Source organism: Lynx canadensis, chromosome B1, assembly GCF_007474595.2.
Source record: "Lynx canadensis isolate LIC74 chromosome B1, mLynCan4.pri.v2, whole genome shotgun sequence".
In the NCBI taxonomy this organism is placed as follows: Eukaryota; Metazoa; Chordata; class Mammalia; order Carnivora; family Felidae; genus Lynx; species Lynx canadensis.
Genome location: NC_044306.2, coordinates 200,948,358 through 200,972,388, shown reverse-complemented (window position 1 = coordinate 200,972,388; position 24,031 = coordinate 200,948,358). Strand labels below are relative to the sequence as shown.

The 24,031-nt window shown below is 54.3% G+C and overlaps 1 protein-coding gene across 2 annotated transcripts in view; it reads left to right on the top strand.

The window, feature by feature from the left end:
- The first annotated feature begins 4,616 nt into the window (after positions 1-4,616).
- Positions 4,617-24,031, top strand: part of CRMP1 (collapsin response mediator protein 1) — a 77,419-nt gene continuing 58,004 nt past the window's right edge. Inside the window, exon 1 of one of the 2 annotated variants that reach the window (XM_030314232.1) lies at positions 4,617-4,997. In XM_030314232.1, the coding sequence (XP_030170092.1) occupies positions 4,617-4,997 (381 nt within the window). Of the gene's footprint in view, positions 4,998-9,167; positions 9,340-24,031 lie in introns of those variants that run through there. The other variant, XM_030314235.1, reaches the window with a different exon arrangement.

The following is a 24,031-nucleotide window of genomic DNA, read 5'->3' as shown; positions in this document are numbered from 1 at the left end:
GGATTACCTTAGGCCAAACTGGATAATCCAGGATAATCTCCCTTTCCCAAGATCCCAAACGTAACCACATCTGCAAATTCCCTTTTGCCATGCAAGATAACATCTACACAGACTCTAGGGATTAGGAGATGGGGATCTTTGGGAGGGGGATATTATTCTGCCTACCATAATCCGTTATGAACTGATTTGGAGGTAGTGGGGGGAAAAAGCAGACATATTAGAATCAAACAGGCCTGAACTTGAACTGTATCTCTGCCACTTGGTGGCCACACAACTTTAGGCAGCTTGCTTAACTTCTCTGAACCTACACAAAGTGACTGAAATAATCCATTGCTGGCCTCACAAATTCATACCTAACAATAAACTACATTTCCCTTTCCCTCATTTTTTTTTGGAAATCATTCTTTTTACAACTGATACTTAAAAAAATTTTTTTTGATGTTTACTTATTTTTTAGAGAGAGAGAGAGAGAGAGAGAGAGAGAGAGAGAGAGAGGGAGAGAGAATGGGGAGGGGCAGAGAGAGAGGGAGACACAGAATCGGAAGCAGGTTCCAGGCTCCGAGCTGTCAGCACAGAGCCTGACTCGGGGCTCAAACTCACGGACCGTGAGATCATGACCTGAGCCGAAGTCGGACGCTTAACCAACTGAGGCACCCAGGCGCCCCTACAAACTGACACTTTTAAAAAATATCTTTTTGTGTGTTTGTTTGCCCAAGAGGGGCCCTGATGGAGAATATGCATTGGAACTGAGTGGCCTCTCCTATTCTCTCCCTATGGCCATGTGGTGACGTGACCCTTCCTGTTCTCTGCCATCACCCCGGAAGCCTTCATGGGCTGACAGGATGAGCTCTTTGCTTATCCTTCCCCCAATGCCACGGTTTCATTCACTTGCGATCACTCCTTTCCTGGAGGACTGAGAGCAGTCAGAGAACAGGTTGGGGAAGGTCACGGCCATCCTCTGGCCCGAATGCAGTTTGCTCAGGTTTCCTGGGTTTTTTTCTGCCGGCCTCCGTCAGACACCATTCTCTTGGCTTCCCTGCAGACTGGTGGGTGCATTTCCTAATTTACACCCCCAGCTTGGTTTCTGGCCTCCCTTTCTTTGCTACGCTTGGGTTACTACCCTTGAATGAGGGGACATTGTAGGAAGCACTCAGACAAAGCTGAGCCAAACCCCGGCGTGATCACCTCCTGGCAGTTAACTGGAGTTGTGAGGGTAAGGTGTGTACCCCTCAGTGCTCCAGCCTGAAAATCAAGATGGTATTGTCTGCCACATAGGGCTGGGGAGAGAGCCGGTGCTGTGTAAAGCAGAGTGTAGTGTGTAGAGATGAATGGTGAGTGCACGGACCCTTATGTATACCTGGTAGTCAAACCCCCCCACCTTGTCTGTAGGGGCGCAGAGGAGTCCTGAGGAGTAACATAAAGAAACATACAGTGGGTGCCCAAATGCATGTTGGATGCAGGATGAATGATTTTTTGCCCCAGGTTGTATGGAGGACAGGATTCTAACCCCCAAATCTGGACTATGCCAGGCCTGTTCTTTTGTTATTGTTGTTCCTTAATGTTTATTGTGTGTGAGCAGGGGAGGAGCAGAGAGAGAGAAAGGGAATGAGAGAGAATCCCAAGCAGGCTACACGCTGTTGACGCTGAGCCCATCTCGGGGCTCGATCTCACAAGCTGTGAGATCACGACCTGAGCTGAAATCAAGAGTAGGGTGTTTAACCAACTGAGCCACCCAGGTGCCCCTGCCTCCCCGCCAAGGCTTATTCCTTTATCTCCCCTCTCCTAAAGGGACTACTCCAGCCACACTTCTTGGGGTGGGTAAAGAGTACTCATTAAGATGCAGATTTTGGGACCAGACTACTGTGTTTAAGTCCTAAGCAGCATCATTTACCAGCTGTGACCCCAGCCAAGTCACTTATCTCTCTGAGCCTTAGTTTTCTTATCTGTAAAATGAGGCTACTTACATCAAAGATTGCTGTGAAGCTTAAAACGATTACTATATGTAAAGTGCCCACAATGATCCTTGGCATGTGGTAAACTCTCTGTAAAGGGGAGCTATTGTTTTCCTTTCTTGCTTCTGTAAAAGGTGACTTCCCCTCCTTCTTCCTTGTCCCACTGCCTCCTAGTCTTGACAGCTGCCTCGCCCTTTCCTACAGCAGGAAGTGTTTTCTTGGAAAGCAGTGGGATCTCTGGCACGAGGGGTATTTAAGCAAGGAGAGACTGCCTTCTCAAAATGTTGAGAGCAAGTACAAGCATGGAAGATTGACCTCAAAAGTTCAGTCTAACTCATATTCTTGGATTCTCTGGTATTTCTATGGGTTTAGTGGCTATGAATATTTGTGAAGCTTTAGGAGAAGCTTCTAGGTGGGCTTCAATATGAGATTTCCTTGCCTGGGATATACTGGGAATAGTGTTTCCCAGGACAGATGGAAGTTTTTACTGAAAACACTAGCAGTGACGCCTAGAGTCCCCCAGACCTCAAGAGGATTATTTGTGACAGAAATCTGTGCAGGGTACTCAGGGACAAAGGAGTGAGGAGGGCAGCATGGAGGATGGGGTGGATAGAAGAGAGAGTGGGGGGTGGTTGATATTCTCTGTTCTTACGCTTTTTATGGTCAGTACTCCCTACACTGCAGTCATATCTGCTTCTTGAAGGCAAGGGCTTTATAAATGCTCATTGTTATGTCCCCCGCATGGAAAAGGGACTTGCCACATGGCCACTGAGCTCCAGACCTGGCTGAGTAGCAGTACGATCCGAGGCACTAGACATCTGCTTCACTACTCCTCTCCCGTTTCCTCATCTTCCAAGTGGGCAATTTGTTACAGGGTTGCAAGACGGCAAATGTGGGGAGGTGTCAGCTACTATGAAGCCAGTAGCCCTGGAGTGATCAGTCCATGGGTTCTGGCAGTCACAAGAACGAGAATGTGAGTCCGACTGTCTGGGACTCCAGAACCGGCCAGACCTGGTGCTGAAGGGACAGCTCCCAGAACAGGGAGGACCTGGGGTGTGAGGCCAAGCACTCTTGCCCCTTGCTGCGGTCCCCACCCAGCCCCAGATGCCGCCTGTCCGGACTCGCCTGCAGAGGGTCGGCAGCTGGTGCTCCCATCCGTCCAGAAAGAGCAGCTGGGATCGCCAGGTCCCCCGAGACTCTTAGACCCTTCTGCCTGATAATAATCATGGAAAAATGAGGGACAGTATCTAGGGGAGGCACATGGAGCCTGGCCTCAAAGAAGGATTGAGGGGAGACACAGATGAATGACCCCCAAGACCCCATGCCTCCCACGTGGCCCAAGTCAGAGGAAGCCTGGGACCCTCTATTGCAAGCTCCTGGCACATTAAGGATAGGCTGTACAAGGGGTCGTGGGAGGTGACCCTAGAGTGGGGAATATGTATCTGTCTGGGTGACTGACAGGAGAATGTGTGTATGTACGTGTTCATCTATCTCTCTGTGTGTCTTTCTCCTGAGGGTTCCTATTTAAGCTTCCAACTTTCCTTATTTCTGGTGTGGATTTCTGTGTGGGCGTCCTGACCCGGTTTATGAGTGCATTTGTGTGGAGTCACCTTGTGAGTTTGCTTTGGGTATAAGCGTGTGACAATGTCTGTGTGGAGTGGGTGTTGTAGGAGTGAGCAACGTGTATGTGTGTGTCATTCGTTCCCGTGCAGGAACGTGGTTCTCTTGTCTGCCTGAGCGAATGGGGCCGTCGCATGGCCCTCTCGTCTTGCCGTATCATCTTTCCCAGCACTTAGCACCTCCTGGTACATTATGTGTGTTTGCTTCCTCCCCCCTTAGAACGTCCGCTCCCAGAGGGCAGGACTTGGTGTGTTTTGTCCACAGCACTGTCCCCAGCACCAAACACGTGCTAGGCACCAGCGGGCACTCAGTAGAATAGCGAGGAGCGAATGAATGCTGGGTCCAACGTGTGAGTGCTTCTCAGGTTGCGCAGTTAATTTCGGCGTACTGCTGCTGGGTTGGCGGTGTTGGGTGACTAGGAGAATTTACGGCGAGGATGTGTGTAATTGGCTCGGAATATGTACAAGCTTGTACGTGTGTGCAAAAGTGTGTCTGGGGAGCTGAGTGGAATGGACTGTGGTGTGTGCGCTAGCGGATTTGTGCATCTCTCACGTGTTGTATGGCGTAATTGTCTGGTGTGCTGGTGCGAACCTGTGTGTGCCTGAAGAGCGTGTGTGTGCCCGCACGCGAGTGTGTGTGTGTGTGTGTGTGTGCATACTCGAGGCTCCCACCCCTCGCTCTCCTCGCGCCCTGCGCTCGGCCTGGGGGTGGGGAGTGGGGGTGTGGCGAGGGCACTGCGGTTCGGCGGCCCGCCCTCGGCGCTGCGGCTCCGGCGCGTCACTGTCCCTCCCCGCCCCCGCCGCGGGCCCCGCCCCCCGGTCCTTTGTAGCCGGCCGCCGCGCTCGCCTCCAGCCGCCCGGAGGCCCCGCCCCGGCCCCGCCCCGGCCCCGCCCCGCCCCGCCGCGCGCCCCGCCCCGCCCCGCCCCGGGCCGCAGTCGCGCCTGGGCCGCCGCGGGCCCGCAGCGAGCGCGGAGCGCGGCGCACGGCGGTGGCCAGGGCCGCGGGCGGGCGGGAGCGCGGGCGGGCGGCCGGCCTTGGACCGGCATGGCGGACCGGCGGCGCGCGTGGAACACGGAGGACGACCTGCCCGTGTACCTGGCGCGGCCGGGCAGCGCGGCGCAGACCCCGCGCCAGAAGTACGGCGGCATGTTCGCCGCGGTGGAGGGCGCCTACGAGAACAAGACCATCGACTTCGACGCGTACAGCGTGGGCCGCCGCGGCTCGGCGCGCACGCCTCGCAGCGCCGGCCGGCCCGACGCCGTCGGCCTGCCGGGGCCCGGCGGCAGCGAGGACACGGCCAGCGACGTGAGCGAGCTCTCGGGCTCGGCAGTCAGCTCGCCGGGCGAGCGCGAAGAGCGACCACCCGCGCTGCGTATCCGATGCCCCGCGCCCCGCGACCTGCCACTCGGCCGGGACAATGGCCAGGTACCCTCGGGGCGCGCGCGGACCGGACCGGGGTGGGGGGGCGGGGTCCTCGGGGCAGTTGGGCGTGGAGCCGCCCGAGGGCAGCGCTGGAGCCGCTGCCCCCAGGCTTGAGAGGGCTCCCGAAGGCCCCTCCCCCACTCCATCACCCCGGAGGGTCGGAGAGGTTGTGCGATTTGGTTGGGGCTGGCCAGCATAGCCCGTGAGACTCCAGAGGGTCCTTCGAGATCCAGTCCCCCGCTCCTCTTCTGCAGAAAGGAAGAGCAAGGTTCTGAGAAGGAGAAAGTAAGTTGGCCCAAGGTGCCATATGGACCCTTAAAATGCGAGGGGACCTCTAGGGTGAAGTTAACCCAGGGATCCCCATTCTCTGCTTAGTGAAAAGGAGGGGAGCTCCTTTCCGCATTCGTCCATTCATTTTTTCACGCACTCATCAGTCATTCTAGAGCACCTACTGTGTACCAGGCTCTGGGAGAGGTTCTGTGAAACGCCTGTGGTCACACAGGTTAAAGCTGAAAGAAACGGCTTCCTGTGTGCTCCCTCTGTGCTTTCTAGGGCAAAGGTTTGGTTAAAGATTTAGCGGGATCGGCAGATAGAACTAGAAACTGCTATCTCCAAGCACCGACATCTTCAGGGGACGCTCCCGAGTCCCACAGCACGACGCCAGTGTGCTCCCTTCACAGAGCAAGTTGGAGGCAGAGCGGAGGTTTGAACCCCAGTCTCTAGCTTCCTAGACTTGGAGGTTTTTACCCTCGGAAGTGGAGGCGCATTAGGGCGAGGGAATGCCAGGCCGTGGGCCCTATAGCTCTTCTCCCTTAAGCTAGAGGTCGCCAGGGAACTGGAGGAAGATGGATGGATAGACAGCACACCTTTGGGATGTATGTGTGAGGGTCGGGGCCAGATGCCGGGAGAACGGAAGTTGGAGCACCCGAGGGCCAGCGAGCTGTCAGCTTAGCGGGGAACTCGGAGTCTGAGCACTGCTCAGGCCCCAGACCCCTGGTGCTGGAGTCCTGGTTCAGCACGCTGGCCCCACCCCAGGCCAGGGTGGGCGATAGATTCATTGTGAGAATTACATCAGTTATCAGTTAATGCTGGTAGTCAGTGAGCATTCAATAAATGTTCGTTTTTGAATTTTACTATCATTTTTTATTAACCCTTCTCCCCTTAAATACTATGAAAGGAATAAAGCGAGAGGGAGGAAGCAGAGCTCCATCCAGACAAATCTGGGAGGGCTTCCTGGAGGAGTGGGGGCTGGGGCCAGCCCGGGGCTGCTGGGACGCAATACTGGGTCTCCTGCTGCTCCCATTCCCGATCGCCTTCCGCCTGGTGTTCCCGCAGCTCGGGAACTCTCCGTGGTCCTGAATCCGGCGCCCTGAAAGGGGGAGGTCTACAATGATGGTGTGTGAGGTGAGGGGGTGGGGGGCAAGGGAGGGAGACATCAAGAGAGTCATCTTCTTTTCCCTGCCCCTTCTTATTCTTCCCTCACCACCTCCTAACCTGGTGGTTGACCTCACCTGGGATCCGGGCTTCTGAGCCCTTGCTGGAGGTCTCAGGGCTGCGGGTCCAGAAGCTGGGGTCAGTACCGGGAAACACTGCTTTCCAAGCCAAGGAAGGCACTTCGCCCTTTGAACCTCAGCTTCTCCACCTGTGAAATGGGGATGGCCTTTTTCTCCCAGCCACCCATAAGGCGTGGTGGAATATCAGGACGGCGAGAGAGCTTTGTGCACGTCCCGAGCAGTCTGGAAGTGCGTCCCTGACAAAGCTACGGTCAATGTCACCAGCGCCAACGTCGCCCCCAGGCTCTGCCTGGGCCGGCTCCGCAGCCGCGCCTAGGCACTTGGGGATGCTATGCTGGTCGCTTCACCTCTTCCACTCCTCCCTCTCCTCCTCTGGCCCTCTCTTCCCTTTCTCGGTGGCTTCTCGGGGACTGGACAAAAGGCGGCTCCTCCAGCGCGCCCAGGGCTCCAGAGCCCTCGAGGTTCGGGGCTGCGGAGCCAAGGGGCTCACGGTCTCCCTAGAGGATGCGTTTTACTTTCTGTGGACCAGGCGGCCACAGGGCTTGGGCTCCGGGGCGGGCTTCGCCGCTCCAGTGCTTTGCAGAGGGTATGGGGCCGGGAGTCCTCCTCCCCCCCCCCGCCCCCCCCCCCGGCCCAGAAAGCCCTCTCCTGGGGAGGGAGGAGGGGTTTCTGCAGCGCCGGCGCAGCGTTTGCGGAGGCCCAAGGCCCAGCGACTGCGGCGCTTTGTACCAGAGAAGTCTGCTTGGGAGCAGAGATCTGTTTGGCCAATCGCGAACCAGTGCCCCTCCCCCGATACGCACGTGGTCCTGTCCCCAGCCCTGGAGCTTCCCTGCCCTGAGTGGCCCCTGGGGACGTCCCAGTACGTGGAACCTAGGACTTAACAACGCTGAGGAAGAGAATGCAAGCGTCATGGGAACGGAGACCTGCAAATTCTGGTCACCAACAAGGATTTAAGCCACCGCTCGAGCCCAGAGGCCAGGCTGAATGGACGGATGTAGGAGAGTGAGCTCTAGAGAAGGTGTGCGGGAACCTGGCCTCCAGATAGTGTTCTGCTGTAGCTAAAATACTTTAAATAAATGAGATATCAGTTTATTTCTGTAAGCCCTAACTTCCCACCTGTATAATGGGAAAATTATGGCCTAGCGTCCCTGGAATACTAAGATGCTTCTCTTTTGTGAACTTACAACCCCACCTCCATTTCAAGGCCAAGGCATCTCTGGCCTCCTGTCCTGGTCTGGGTGACTGGCCTCTAGGTGGCCTGTGAAGGTAAGGGCCTCAGGCCTCAACCTGCTTAGTGGGGGCTTTACCACCCCTAGCACACCCTCCCTCTGGGTGGCAACTTGAAAGTAAAGAAGATGGGTCTTCTAAAATATACTGCGGGTTAGTATGTTGCAGGCAGAAAGTGAATGGCAGAGAAAGTTAGCATTTTATTCTGTCTGGAGATTTGGGGCACCTGTCTAGGGCTGTGGGGGCTTGCTGGGACTCCTGCTTCCTTCGTCTTCTCTCTTTTCTCCTTTCCTGTTTATTAAGCTATGCACTGGCCTCCTGCCCACCTGCCCCCAGAGGAACATCTGGGTCAGGGGTGCTGGGGTTCTGGTACGCTATACCCTGGGAGGCAGGACATCCTATTCCCCTCCTGTCTCCTAGCCTCTCCTGGGGTCTGTGGGGACCTTCGTGCCAGTGGTCCGGCCCTCCAGGCAACCACTGGTAGGCAAGACCATGGGGGTGACCTGGTGGCCCCAGGGCCAGGCTGCTGTGTGAGGAGAAGCTGCTGCAGAGGGTGCAGCCGGTCAGCCATTAATTGGGTTAGGGCCTTGTCTCATTCTGCTGCACTCCAACGGCCTGGCAGTGGGGCTCCTGGTCAGCCCTCAGGGAGACTGATTCAGTGATGTGAGTGGGGAGGGTGGCAGGAAAGGCTTTACGGAGAAGCCGTTGCCGAGGAGTCTGGGAGATGGGTAACCTTTGTCTGGGGTTAGATATTGAGGAAGAGGGTACAGCCTGAATAAAACGGCTTGCAGGCCTTGGAGATGGAAAAGTGCTTAATTTAACTCCTCTGTTCAGGGAGTGTGCACCGCGCACGGACAAACGGAGGCTGCGGCACGAGAGGCAGGAGGGGGGCAGTCGTTGGGCCGGGTCCAGAGGGCCCTGAACGCCCCCAGCCGCTCGGGCGGGTCCTCCGCGCCCGCCCCGCACTCCCTCCCCCGCGCAGCTGTTCCCGGAGGCCCGCAGATGCGGTGCCGCACACCTGTGGCTCCGTCTGCACCGCCGAAGGCCGTCTCTGGCATTTAAAAGCACCCTGAAAACCAGACCTTTGCAATCGCGAGAGCGAGGCCGGGGCGCAGCCGAGGGCGTGCGCGCGGGGCGGGGGGCGGCGGGGCTGGGCGGCTGGCGGAGGTGGGGGGGGGGACGGAGGGCGGAGTGGGGGGGGATCGGAAGGGAAGAGCTTCCTGGTTCGAGCCGAGAGGGGCGAATCGGGCTCGGCTCCGCGCCGCCGGGAGGAGCTGTCTGTCTGTAGCCCCCTCCTCCCGCCCTCGCCTCTCCCTCCTCCTCCCGCCCTCCTCACCGAGCCGGGCGGTGCTGGCAGCCGGAGCGGCGGCGGCGGCGGCGGCGGCGGCGGCGGGCGGGCCGAGCAGCCGGGGCAGCGGGCGCGTGGGCAGCCGCGGGCGCCGAGCCTCCGTCCCTCTCTTCTGCCCTCCCGGGCCTTTGTCACCGCGCCCGCGGGGAGCGGGACCGGCTGGGCGAAAAGACAGCCGCACAGGTCCGCCGGCCGGGCCGAGGGCGCCAGCGGGGCCATGTCTTACCAGGGCAGAAAGAGCATCCCGCACATCACGGTAAGCCGGGCCCCCGCCCCCGCCCCGCCGTTCTTTGTGGGCTGGGGGTGGCCGCCGCCAGGGTCGGGATCCGCGGGGGGACTGCAGGGGCGGCCCGCGAGGCTTCCTGCGTGGCGGCGGGTGGGGCGGGGCTGATCTCAGCCTTGCAGCCCCCTCCCCCCAGCCTCTGGGGACAATGGTGGTGGTGGGGGGAGCCCCGCACGGCTAGGCGGGGCCGGAGTCTCGGGTCCCTCTCCCCGCGGGCTTGCCGCCCCCCCCCCCCGCCACGGGAAGGGCCAGAGGGTGGCGTGGACCGGGTGGATGCGGCGCTGAACAAAAGAGGGAGGGGCGCGGGGGGCCGAACCCCTCCCTCCGGCCCTGGAGCGGGCTTAGGGCGGGGAGGGCCGGTGGCCTGCGCCCGGCCTCTGCACGGTCCAGCTCTTGCGCCTCGCCGCCGCCGAGTTCCTTCCATGCCAGAGGCAAGGAAAATGCCTCTGCCCACCCTCCCCCCCTTCCCCTGCCCGTACTGATGGAGTGGAAGTCTGGACCCAGAAACAGCGCCATGATGGAGGAGCCCCTCCCATTCCTCACCGCGGCTAAAAATAACCCTCTCGGGGCTGCGCTGGCAGCTGTGGCCCCAGAAGGGTTAACACTGGGGGGTAGGAGAGCAGTGGGCCCGAGCCTACCGCCGCCGTCCCTGGGTGTGGCCGGAAACAAAGGATCCCTGCTTTGTCTTGGGTGGGGAGCTGAGGGCTGAGGGCGCGGCGGTGGGGAGACCTGGCCTCCACCCCATTCCCTCCTTGGCGCCAGAGGGGAGCCAAACCAGCCCGGAAGGATGTGCCCCACAGGCGCTGTGGAAGCCAGTGGGCCTCCGGTGGTGGGTGCAGGAGTAGCCAGGGGCTGGGAGGTGGGATTCCAGGTGCGATAGAAGCCTCCAACGTGACACCTGAGGTTTGAGGACAGGAAACCCAGACTACTCCTACTCCTTTACACAGAATCCTGCCTCTGGGAGCCCTAGGGCACCTACAAGAGGGCAGCCTTGGGGAGGGGGAGGGAGCGGACACTTCCCATTCACCTGCCCAGTCTATTGCGGACATTATTTTATGGAGTCGTCTCGATAAATCGTTTGAGGACGGCATTGTCTACCTAAACCTCCCAGAGGCTGGAGCACGGGCTGGGGCACGGGTGAGAGGAAGGCTGGGTGAGAGCCCCCCATGCCTCCTGTCCAACTGTGGTCTGAGTCTTCCTCTAGAAAACCCCTCCTGGGCTCAGCTTCAGGTCTTGCCAGCAGGCCTTTGGTGAGTTTGTGTCCAGAGGTATGACCCCTGAGGGTAGAGACCGTCTCTAACCCATCCATGATCCCTGCCTTCTGAGATATGAAGGTGTAAGTCCTTTAACACTCTAGTTGCCTGTGAGTCATTGGAAGGGGCCTGGTTGACTCCAGGCGAGGCAAGTGGGAGGAAAGTGGAAGGGGGGGTGTTTGACCAGGTCCCTGCCTTGGGACTCTCTAGCCCTACCCCCTGAGGGGAACTAGGGCAAGTGATGGCGGTGCAGGTGATGGATGCAGTGACAGATGAGTCTGGAGCCTTGGGTCCCATCGTGGCTGTGGCCCATGGAAGGTCTGTCTACCCCCCCACCCCCAGGAACCCGGTTTCTAAAAAGGCAGTTTGGCCAGATGATCTTCGAGGCAGGTCCGTAAGGTGCCCCAGACTCAAATAGTTCTCAGTCTGCAGGGACACAGCAACCACCCTGCCCTCCCGCCGTGACCCGCTGAGCAGAGGTGACTTGGCCAGGCTTCCGTACCAGACAGATGTGCTCATCCTTGCTCTGCCAGCTCTCTTGGCCTCCGTGCTCCGATACCCCAAATGGGCCAACGCCGGCCACTTCCCAGGACCGATGAGCATCCAGGAGAACTCTGGCAAAGCGCTGAGTGTGTGTCAGGCACATAGTAGGTGCAGCTGGGACTGCTGGCTGATTCTGCTGCTTTAGTGTTTGTGCGAAGCCAGTAGTCAGCCTGTGTGTCAAAGAGAACCCAGTGGAGTGGTTCCAACAGCTTCAATAGCTTGGAGAAGTGGGAAGGAGATGCTGAGAATTATACTTAGTTCCTGGGAAGGAGGCTCTTGATGAACACTTGTGTTTTATTTGGTCCACATAAGCCCACTCCATCCAGGAAGATCTATGGTTTAAAGGAAGAGCAAACCAGAGAGGATGGACTTGACTGGAGCCCCTTTGCAGGACCCTCGGCTTCCCGAGGGTCTCTTGCTGATAATGTCCATGTTGTGACAGGAACCAGAATGCCGTTAAGTGGGTGGGAGGGCACCGTGGCTTTCCTGAGGCTGCACCCCCGGCTTGTGCAGTCATACTCACTCAGTAAATTAAATTAGCGCTGGTCTGTGCTGGGCACTGTGCAGGGTGTGAGGCCAAATAGGAAGGAGGTGGGCTTTTTGCTCTTATCTGCCCAGAGTTTGGCAAAGACTGACATTTCCGCCTGAAGTTGCACCAAGGTGTGGGGGCTGTCGTCAGGGGGGCCTGGAGCACTGGCTGGGGCACGGGTGAGAGGAAGGCTGGGTGAGAGCCACCCTTCCACCGAGGGGCCTGGTGGAAACCACAGCAGAGAAACTCACCCTAGTCCTGGGATGGGGGACAGGAAGGATGGGGGAGGGGGTTGTCTCTGCCTGAGTGGAGGGAGGCCCCGAGGCAGAGGAGTGTGGCATGCTGGAGAAACTGAAGGAAAGTCCGCATTGTGGGAACCCAACCTCTGCTTCCAAGTCTTCTCTGTGCATCGGGAACAAATCCTGGATGTTTCCGGCAGCCATGGTGGGCGTGGCCCGTGGAGGGGCCTTGGGGTTGGAAAAAGACCAAGGGAAACTCTCAGCTCGTCCCCAAGGACCCCACCTGCTTCATGTTTGGCCACTCTGTGCCCCCGTGAGCCTCAGCGTGGTCATGTGGCCAATCGGGATAAGGTTCCAGCTTACGCAGAGAATCCAGAGGTAGGGGAGAGGGTACCTTGAGCAGAGGAGAAAGGGACATGCCAGGTAGGGCAGGGCTGAGTCAGGAAGATGTTCTACCCACCTTGATGGTGAGCGGGCATCTTCCCCTCTGGTTCCCACCTCAGCCTTTTCCTGAGAGAATAGAGCACCCGACAGAGAGGAGGGAAAAAGCAGAAACGCTTCGCTTCACCCCCCAAGGTTGTTTAAAATATTTACAAGGCGCTCCTTCATGTGTAGCTTTGTAAAAAATTAATGGCACAGCCGGGGATTAACTTAGCTAGAGCTGTTTCTGGAGCCCACTGCGGTGGTTAAGTGTTAGAACATCCTGGGCGTGGCTATCAGCAAACAAAGGCACATGGTTTCCTGGCCCGCCCCCCCCCCCCCCCCCCCCCCCCCCCCCCGCACAGGCTCTCATCTCCCAGCTGAGCCACTAAGGAGTGGGGGGCCTGCTCCGCTGTGGGGGGAGACCAGCGTGTCAACACAGCGGTTATGAATTATTACTATTGCAAGTAGGACCTCACGAGTCCTGGTCATTTGTGGTTTTGCAGGCTGTTATTATTACAGCGTTCACCATGACCTCCGTGATCTGACTCGGTGTCCAGAGCGCCCCCATGAGGGGGGTGGGTTACTTGGATCATCCCCGTTTCCCAAAGAGGAAAGGAAGGTTCACAGAGGCTTAGTGGCACGGAGCAGTTCTTGCAGTGGCCTGAGGAGGAATGAACAGCCAGATTTAAGCAGAAGGGGGAGATGGGCTGATCTGCCTGCCCTGAAAATCACTCTCTGGTTGAAATCTGTACGAGTCTGTGTGTGTGCCTGCGTTCGATCGAACGGTGATGAGGAGAGAAAGACAGGAGTTAGGAAACCATCAGACTCAGTTAGTGACTCTCATGTGCAAGCGTGCAAACCCCACGTGAGCCCTGTCCTGCTTCTTCCCGAGGATGCCGCTCAGTGTATCGATAGGTATTCAGTTGATTTGCTCCCCTTTCTTTTCATGCAAAGGATTTGCGATGCCCACAGTGATTTGTCATGCGGATCCTGAGGAAATTCCTGAGGATCGAAGTAGAGCAGGGAACAAACCTGCCAGTATTTCAGGCCACTGGAGGTGTGCAGCTGGACATCTGATGGCGATTCGGAGCTTCCGGCATCCAGGGTAGAGAAGCAGATGCTCGGCGACATCAAGTTCGTGACCAGAGAGAGGGAAGTGGGCCATTTTCTCGGGGGGAAAATTATTTTGTTTAAGTGAAATTCTTAAAAAAATTTTTTTTTAATGTTTATTTTTAAGACAGAGACAGAGCATGAGCAGGGGAGGGGCAGGGAGAGAGGGAGACACAGAATCCGAAGCAGGTTCCAGGCTGCGAGCTGTCAGCATGGAGCCCGACTTGGGGCTCGAACTCACGAACCGTGAGATCATGACCTGAGCTGAAATCAAGAGTCAGATGCTCAACTAACTGAGCCACCCAGGCATCCCACCTTAATTCCCTTTTTTACATCTTTCTTTTTTTAATGTTTATTCATCTTGAGGGAGAGAGAGAGAGACAGAGCATGAGCAGGGTAGGGGCAGAGAGAGAGGGAGACATAGAATCTGAAGCAGGCTCCAGGCTCTGAGCTGTCAGCACAGAGCCTGACGTGGGACTTGAACTCACGAACCGTGAGATCATCACCTGAGCTGAAGTCGGATGCTTAACAGACTGAGCCACCCAGGTGCCCCTCAATTAAATTCTTAAAAGGTGTTTCAGAGAGGGTAACCATGATATTGTTAGCTTCGTTGGTAACCTAGCTATGCCAACTTAGCCCTGCATGTCTGTGTCTCGTGATAGACTTGGCCCGGACTGAATACATGGGACACACGTGATGCAGCATATGTGAATGTGCCTGGCACGCTGTGAGTGGCTGACAGATGATCGTCTCCCTCTCCAAACTCGGGCTGTCTCTTTGAGGAAACAAAAACTCAGGGTGCAGGTGAACGGCAAGGGTTGGCCACATGTCTGTTCTGTTGTTTGAACTGTGCGAGGTGCGACGGGCGGTGAAAAAATTCCCCGTCTCATGATCCATAACCTTAACGAGCTTACTGCCTAGGTGACAGAGTGCACAACCGAGAATGACAGAGCGCAGGTGTTAGAGGGCCTCGGGGAGGGGGAGACTCTGTTGGTGGAGACTGTGGGAGGTGACTGCCTGAGGCTTTGCGGGGGACAACACGAGCTAGACGTTCAAGGATTTGATTGGTGGAGACAAGGGAAGAGTGTGTAAGGCACGTGGAACAGCATGTGTAAGACTTGGACTGGGGAATGAATATGGTCAGAAGAGAGTGAGGGGTTAGTCATCGATAGACTGGGGGGTGAGGAACGTGAGAGAAATGTGAATTCTACAATGCTTTGGAGGTCAGGTAGACTGTACCCAACATGATAGGGGGGAGCAGATTAGATTCCAAGTCCGGCTCCAAGGGAAGTGGGGTATTTGACTTTGGGCAAATCACCTCCTTTCCCTGAGCCTCAGATTCCTTTTCTCTATAGAGTTGGATTAGAGGATCCAGTTCCGCGTTTTGGATACTCTGATTTTATGTTGTGGGTAACGGGAAGCCACCAGAACTTCAAGGAAGTTCTTGAACTGGGAAGATGGTGTCATAAAGGCAGCGTATGTGAGAGTGTGGGTTCTGAAAGCAGACAATTTGGGCTTGACTTCTACACTAGCTGCGTAACTTGGGCGCGTTGTTTCTTTCTGAGAATTGAACGGGTTAATATAATACATGGAAGACGCTGAGAGTAGTGCCTGCACATGGTGTAGCGTCTGTAGGTTAACTGCTGTTCCTACCGTGGGAAGGCGTGTTAGTCGGCGTTGTTCCATAGCAAGCAGCCGCCAGGTCTGGTTTTCAGCAACAGACATTGAATTCTTGTTCACGCTGTGCGAGGGCCTCGGATTGGCTGTGACTCGGCCCCCGGATGCCGGTGAACAGCGGTCTGTTCCCTGTGTCTCCTCACTTTGAGACTCAGGCTGAAGGAACAGAGGAGGGAAGCATGGGAGTCTGGTGGCAACTTGAAATGCCTCTTTGAGGACTTGGGCTCAACTGTGGCTCATAGTCATGCGGCCAAAGCCAGTCCCACGATCCAGACCCAAATCAGTGGAGACAAGCCCGATGTTAGACTTTCTTAAGGAGATATGAGGGTTAAGTGTGAAAATTACGGCACATAGAAGGTGGTAATCAACACCCGTTGGAGCTGATGATGAGGTAGGTGGTCAGGACGCATGAGGGGTGAGTTTGGAAGAAAAGGTACTCGAATTGAGTGGGGGAAAGAGCGCCAAGCCGAGGGGTCTCAGTGGACAATTGGAAATCTAGATTCGAACGGGGGGTCAGAGCCAAGGGGCCAGTTACGGAGATCGGAGACCCAAGAAGATAGGAAATGTGAGATATTCTAGCAGCCAGTGGTTCTCGGCCCATGTGCTGTGAGCAGAGGGACACATCCAAAAAACAAAACAAAACAAAATCCTCTGCAGATGCACCGCTAAATTTTGATCAGTATTTAAAATTCGTATTTGTTGCAACCAAGTCGACACGTTGTTCCAGTGACATGTATCAGGTGGCATTCTGCACGCTCACAAGCTGGGAGGTATCCGATGAGTGTCAGTTTTTGTGAATCAAAGGCACCCCCTGGCCTGGAAAGGAAGCATCAGAGGACTTTGCCCTTGAGCATATCAAAAGGACACAGGGCAGTGCATAGTGCCAGGGTGCTGAAGAGTAAGCACGGGCAGTGACGAGCAATTAAAGGCCCCCGAAGACGGGCGGTGACACCAGTAGGGAGGGCACGCCGATGAATGCCGACCGACTTGGCGGTGTGTATGTCTTTCATTACTTTAAGAATGCTGCCATTTTTTTATGCTGTTTGTACATGTTCTTTTTTTTTTTTAAGTTTGTTTTGAGAGAGAGAGAGAGAGAGAGAGCACAAGCGTGAGAGGGGCAGAGAGAGAGGGAGAGAGAGAGTCCAAAGCAGGCTCCATGCTATCAGCACCGAGCCCCACATGGGGCTCGAACTCACGAACCGTGAGATCATGACCAGAGCCAAAACCAAGAGTCGGACTCTTAACTGACCGAGCCACGCAGGTGCTCCTGGACACATCTTCTGAACACAGGTTGAGACTCAGGGTCCTGGAGAGATGCAATGATGAAATAGTAACTTTGCTCTGCGAAAGGGACTCTGAGTCGGTGTTGGTGGTGTGGGAGAAGGAGTGGGGTCTAAGTAAGGTGTTTCCGGGTGGCAACTTGAAATGCCTCTTTGAGGACTTGGGCTCAACTGTGGCTCATAGTCACGCGGCCAAAGTCAGTCCCACGATCCAGACCCAAATCAGTGCTCTAGAAAACGAGAGCAGGCAGTAAACGGAGAGAAGTGATGGCTGTGAGCCTAGGAGGTTGCGCTCGCCCACCTCCTTCCTCGGGCCTGCGCCCCAGGCACCTGGAACATTCTCCTGACGGGGCTTACCCTCTCTGGCCCTTTGCACTTGTGTTAAGTTGTGCCCATTCTCCATGGAGGATCCTTCCCCTGGGGGCCGGGAGCCACGAGCACTGGCACGTCCGTAACTGTGGTTTGTCCAACCTCATCGAACACTCTGGAGGGCTGGGACAGATTTTCTGGCATCTCTCGGGGGTGCTGCAGCTCGCTGGTGACTCACAGAGGGACTCCAGACTGCGTGGGTGGCTGGATGAATGAAGCCAGGTTGTAAATGGTGCTGCTTTGCTGAGCGAGGTTTTAGCCACTCCTGCATTTGACTTTCCTTAACATTTAACTAATCCTATCCGCGGATTTCGTGTTCAGGTGGTTTACGGTCCAGAAGAACGTGAGGGGGGCATGAAGGGCTTTTGGAGCTCAAAGAGGGCCGCCCAGGTGGTACTTTGGCGGTGGGGAGAGGGCAGGTCTGATCTTTGAAGGTGCTTCATCGTATTTCCCACCGACAAGCACGATTTTACAATAGGGGCCTCCCATTTAAGTGGGTGCAGATCCTGGCACACGTGTCCCCTAGGCCTTGACTGAATAATGACTTGGGGTCAGTCCCACAGGAAGACTCAATGGCTCTGATGCAGAACTGCATAGAGCACACGGGGAGCTGTTCGAGATTTTGTACCTGTCCCCAAATTATGCTGCCCTGTCTTTTGTATCCTGCCATATTCATAGGCCCTTAGGGCTGAAGCCCTAAATGATATTTTATTTATACAGTCTTAAAGTCGAAAGGAGCCTTTTAAGTTATGTAAACTTGTCAGCGTTTGTGTGGTTAGGAAGGCAGGAAATAGTGTCTGTTGCTTCTCCCCCAGCCCCCTATCCCTCCTCTAGTGTAGGAATTCCAAATACCCTCTCCTCGCATACCTCTAGTGACAGGGAGATCACCACTTTACTCAGCACCCTGCTTTATCCTTGGGAAGCTCTGTCGTTGAAAAGCTCTTAGGTATGTGGACTGAGGATCTGCTTCTTGTCATACTTTTGCCCTCTGGATAGTCACAGCCCTCCTCCTCTTCTACGCCGATATTCCTGGAGGCTCTGGAAGGCATTTCTCAGCCATTTCTCCTTATCCAGGACCTTCTCTTTTCCAAAATGGCCCCAGTTCTTTATTCCTCACGGAGCATGCTTTCCAGGTGCAATCTTTTTCTTTCCTCCCCCCACCCCCGGCCTTTCATTTTCTCCTTTTTCTTTTGGTATCCTCTATTTCTGGGCATGCAGAACAAAACAGACTCGAAATAAAACTTTAATCATTGGGCATGGTTTTTTTTTTTTTAATGTTTATTTATTTTTGAGAGAGACAGAGCATGAGTGGGGGAGGGGCAGAGAGAGACACAGAATCCCAAGCAGGCTCCAGGCTCTGAGCTGTCAGCACAGAGCCCGACATGGGGCTCGAACCCACGAACCGCGAGATCATGACCTGGGCCAAAGTCGGATGCTTGACGGACTGAGCCACCCAGGTGCCCCATTGGGCATGTTTTAATACCTAGGCCAGTATTCCGTGTATGAGGTGTGCAAAGTGCTTTTACACATTATCTCTAGAAATCCTATGAGTTGCTACTTTGATTCGTTCTGTTGGCAGAGCAGGAGGCCGAAGCACACGGAGGTTAAGTATCTGGCCCCAGGTCACCCAGCTAAGAAGCTGTGTGGGAACAGGCTGTGGTCTCTGGTGTGAAGGATCTCCCAGTCTCACGGGAGAGAGAGACAAGAGACGAGCTGAATATAACACATCACGAAGCAATGCTAACCGTAAGGCACAGGCCTCGCACTGTGGGGACTGCAAGGGTGACCACGTGTTCCTGGGGTCAGGACCTTGAGCTGGAGATCACTGGGGAGAGCAGGTTTGGCAAGAAGGCCAGAGGAAGGCACGGGGATGTGACGTTGCAGTTTTAGGGCATGACATGGTTGCCTTTGTGTTTCAGAAAGGTCACTGGCTGTCATGAGGAAGGGACGAGACGGGCAGCAGGGGGAGAGGTGGCGAGGGCGGATGGGGGGCAGGTGCCGTGGGAAGTGGGAATCAGCAGGTGTATGCCAGGACTTTCTGGACCAGATGCAACACGATCTGGAAGTCTTGGGTGTGAAATGAGAATTTAGAAGTCGAAGATGGAACTGAGCATCTGTATGCAATCTGACTCCCTAGCTTGCAAAGACTTAAACAAACAAACAGGCGCAGTTCTAAGTGCTTGTCCACGTGTTAATTCATTTAACTTTCAAAAGAGCTCTCTGCATTACAGATGGGAAACTGAGGCTGGGAGAGAGCTTGCCTAGGACACAGGGCTAGTAAGGGCAGGGCCAGATCTGAGCCCAGGCAGTCTGCCTTGGCACCCACGTGCTGAACCATCAGGCCACTCTGCCTCTTTGTCACATGAGATAATGAGTGTGAAAGCATCTGGCCCACAGGAGGCATTGCCAATGCTTATTAGGCGAATAGGTCTCTGCTTTTAATATCTCCCCTCCCTGGAGCCCTTTGCAACTTCCAGAGCCCTGGAATCTGCCTTACTCCCTTTCGGCTATAATGGCAGCAACCCCATTAGGAGGTCAGGTGAGTGCATGGCATTGGGAATGTGCTTGGATAAATAGCGGAATGTGTATGCATGTCCGGCTCTTGCTTATCCCCATTTTGCAGAGGAAGGAACTGAGGCTCAGACACGTTAACCAGGTACAATGAGGAGAACAGGGGAGAACTACCTGGGGGTAATGGGGCTGTCACTTTGTAGGTATCGACGGAGCTAGGTTCAAATCAGGCAGCACCATCTGGCTGTGTGACTTTGAGAAATTACTTCACTTCTCTTATTTCCTCATTTGTAGCAACCATACCCACTCTTTTTTTTTTTAAGTTTATTTATTTATTTATTTTGAGAGACCACATGAGAGGGGGAAGGGCAGGGGCAGAGAGACAGGGAGACAGAGAATCCCAAACAGGCTCCCCACTGTGAGTGCAGAGCCCGACACAGGGCTCAAACCCACAAGTGGCGAGATCATGACCCGAGCCCAAAGCAAGAGTGGGCCACTTAACCGACTGAGCCACCCAGGCGCCCCCGTCGTACCCACTTCTTAAGGTAACTTAAGAATTAAAAATGAATGCAGAACTGGCACTTAGTATGCCCTCAGGAATGTGATTTCCTTAAAGAGAAAGGATTTGTGTTCAGATTGCTTTATGGAAGGTAAAAAGCAGAGACAAGGAGACACAAAGTGGGTCCCAGCGTAGATACGGAGATAGCTGGCATCATTGTCCTTTGGGGCAGCCCGAAGGCCCTGCCCACTCCTGGTGTGTTATTTTAAAACCAGATATTTAGTCCATCAGGGAGTATTTTCCTGAATGTCTGCTGGTATCATGGGACCTGAGACCTTGCTGTTAAAACTGCAGTTGTCATGGAAACGGGCCCAAGCTTCCAGAGAAGGTCTGCAATCCATGGGGACCACCTGTGTTTCTAATTCATGAAAGAGGAAAATGCCACTGTGCTCTCTGCCCATGCGAGGGGAGAGCAAATGTGTGTTAATTAGATTGGGTCTCAGGCCTGTTGCCCTTTCCAGAGCTGCCTTCCCGGAAAGTGCTGCGAAGCAAAGGGCTGCAGGCTGATGGGCTGTCCCCTGAGGCAAAAATCAAAGGCAAATGGGCTAGTTTTCTGTGAATGAATAAGAGTGCGCAGCTGCACCTTTTGGGAGATCTGCAAGGGGGGCCTGGGAGGAAGGGGTCTCTGGTTATTAGAGGTAGGGACTGAGTCTTGGGATGTGAAGTATTTGAGCTGGAGAATCCCTCAGGCAGCTCTCAGCACGTGATCTTTTTCCTTTTTCTTTTTCTTTTCTTTTTTTTTAGAGAGAGAGGAAGAGAGTGGGGGCAGATCAGAGGGGGAGAGAGAGAGAGAGAGAGAAAGATAGACTCTTGAGCAGGCTCCACAGTCAGTGCAGGGCCCAATGTGGGGCTCAATCCCACGACCCTGGGATCATGACCTAAGCCGAAATTAAGAGTGGGATGCTCGGGGCGCCTGGGTGGCTCAGTTGGTTAAGTATCCCAACTTCTGATTTCCGCTCAGGTCATGATCTCACAGTTTGTGTGAGTTTCCAGCTCTGTGCTGACAGCATCCAACTCTCTGGGATTCTCTCTCTCTCTCTCCCTCTCTCTTTCTGCCCCTCCCCCACTTGCACTGTCTCTCTGTGTGTCTCTCAAAATAAATAAACTGGAAAAAAAAAAAAAAGAATGGGCTGCTCAACTGACTGAACCACCCAGGCGCCCCTCAGCACAGAATCTTGATGGTGCATCAATTTGCTTTGACACCATAATGCCACATAAACAAACAACCTTGTAATTCTGTGACTTACAACTTGAAATATTTCTTGCTCTTAGGTCTGTGGGTGGTAGAGACGTATTAGCAGAGCTTGGCCAGATTTGTCATCAGGCTTCTGTTTGGGTCAACTTTTCTCCTCATACCATCTCCTTCTGGGACGGCCATGCAGTTTTCGTGACAGAGGACGGACTGTCAAGAGATTGAGCTGAATCCCGTCTGCCTCTTGAAGCTTGTGCTCAGACTGGTGCACTCACATCTACTCTCATTCTGTTGGTCAAAGCAAGGCACACGGGCGCGCCATCAGCTGGTGGGGCAGGGGAGCACCGCCCCCACATTGACGCATGCCAAGGGTGAGAGAACAGAGAGAATTGTAAAACAAATAGCACAATCCACCCCAGAGGGTCTACATCAAGATTACCTGGGGGTGTTGGTTAGTAACATAAATTCCTGGCCCGTAAGTTGCATCTGGTAAATGAAATTCTTGGCAAAAGCCCCTGGGTTGGAGTTTTTAGCAGGCGATCCCAATGGATTTTGAGGATCGTCTAGGCTCAGGCGCCATGTTGTAAGTTGTACTTGCATGAATGACATGTGTCTACCTGTCCTGTTGAATGTTTGAGTTGTAAACATTAGCCTCAGCATTAGTGGCTTGTAGAGTTTGCAGGCCTGGTAACTTTTAGAACTCACCTTGACATTTCTTTTGTCTTAAGAGAATGAAGTTCAATGCATGAGCAAAGCACATTTCTATTAAAATGGGGCTTCCCTGATCTTCTTGAGACTCATTTCCATGCAAGCCCCTTGGAGGAAGGAATTCTTCCTTTTGCCAAGGAGTGACAGGTCATGTAGTTACTCTGAGCCTCTTCCCACTGATGAACCAGGCAGCCTCATCAGAATCTGTATGCACCCACACATCCCCGGTGGAATTGCCTTCTCAGTGTGAAGAACATTCCTCCGACCCTAACCTTAATCCTCTGAGATCCTTTTTTGATACACATTGTTCATTGGCTTCAGATTCCAATGTCTACATCGTAGGAGAGGGGGTCTGGAGGTTTTCATGACAGAGGATGGACTGTCAAGAGATTGAGCTGAATCCCATCTGCCTCTTGAAGCTTGTGCTCAGACTGGTGCACTCACATCTACTCTCATTCTGTTGGTCAAAGCAGACCAACTTCCCTCCCCCCAACTTCTTGGGAGAATTAAAGTCTTGTACTATGAGTTAAAAGTACTTGGAACCAGTTGCATACATTGTGAAGCATAAGGCACGACTGTTTGTGTTCTCTGGAAATGTAAAGATTACAAAATGCCAGTGAGCTGAGAAAGGAGAGCAGTGAAGAACTACAAGGCTGGAGGAGGGAGAGGGATCTTCAACATCCCAGGGTTGGGAGAAACCTTGCTATCCGAGTGACCGATGATGTGTCAGGACCACGGACAGCACACAGCTTGCCCTTTCCATTCCTTGTTCATCCCATGGAACCTGGAACTTTGGGAACGTTGTGTCTGTGCATATACTATTCATTTTGCTGGAATGCTCCCCTTCTCCCCCCTTTTTGGCTTCATGAACTTCTCACATTTCAGAACCCAGCTTAAATGTCCCCTCCTTGATGACATAGTCGCTGTCTTTCCCTGTCTCTGTAATAACAGCTTTGGTTTTCTGCTGTTTTCCAGCTCATAAACGAGTGATTGGGGGGTTGATTAGATGAGAACTGCACCTCTCTTTTCTTCCAAGGCTCCCTTAATGGATCTTCCAGTCTTATGACTTTGCGGTGGAGATGATAGGTTTTATTCCCACCAAGCAGGAGAGAGAACCGAATGCAGGGAGGCTTAATGCTTCATTCATTCAGGGATGGACAATGATGCAAACGTTTCGCTGTGACCCAGACCTCGCATTCTAGCTGAGGCTGCCTGCTGTTTACTTTGCTGTTGTATGGGTAAGAATGTCTGAAGCTTTAAGAGCTAATTTTTGTAAGCAGCACTCAACATAGTACTTAGTGTTTGTGAAGAGAATGAAGGCGTCCTGCCAACACCAGCTCCCTCCCAGTTGAGGCTGGATGCAAGATAATAGTGGGTTTGAAGACAAGCCCTCCCCTTCTCTGAGCTTCTCCTCTGACTCACAGGACCTTTGGCAGAGATGTGATTCCTGCCCAGAACCAAGGTTTAGGTGGCCCTTCGTGAGAGCTCTTTCAGCATCATCTGCATTGTACAGGCTTTGCACTAAGCCAGCTTCTATTCCCAGGCAGTAGGCTTAAGCTTTCAGGGAATTTTAAAAGCAGAAAAAGGGATTTGTGATGTATCAGTCTTCTCTTTTCTCCTGTGCTGTGTTTCTTCCCCCACCCCTTCTTCCTCCCTTCCTTTCTTCCCTCTCTCGTCCATCCCCCCCCCTTTATCTTACTCCTTTCCTCCCCTTTTCACTTCCTCCTTCTCTCTTTTCAAACATTCTGTTCTTCTTTCTCCCTTTCCCCTTGCCTCCTGTGTGTCTCCCTCTCTCCTCCTGCTCAGCAAACATTTGCTAAATACCTCTGGCTGGTCCCTGGGATCCAGAGGTGAATCGCCCCAGGCAAGGCTGGCCAGGAAGGGGTGTCCAGCCCTGCGGGAGATGGACACATGAGCCATGACCATGCCAGATGCTCAGTCTTGTAGCAGAGGGATGTGCAAGGGGCAGTGGGACACGGGGGCATGCCATAGTCTCTGCTGGGGGGGAATCTGTTACTATTAGAAAGACTTGCTCTCCCCCCCTGAATTACTACCATATAGAGAGTTTGGTATTTTGCTTTTTCAGCTAAGATTTTATTGTCTAGCACTTTTGTCTGTCGTTAAAAATTCCTGGGAAATATTTTAGCAGATGAAGGATACCCCATTAGTGGTGTGGTTATACGAGTGCAATTAATTCTGGATCACACTTTTGTGTACAATCCTTTGACCTGTTCGGGGATATTTTCCTGAGGACAGATTCCCAGCACTGAAT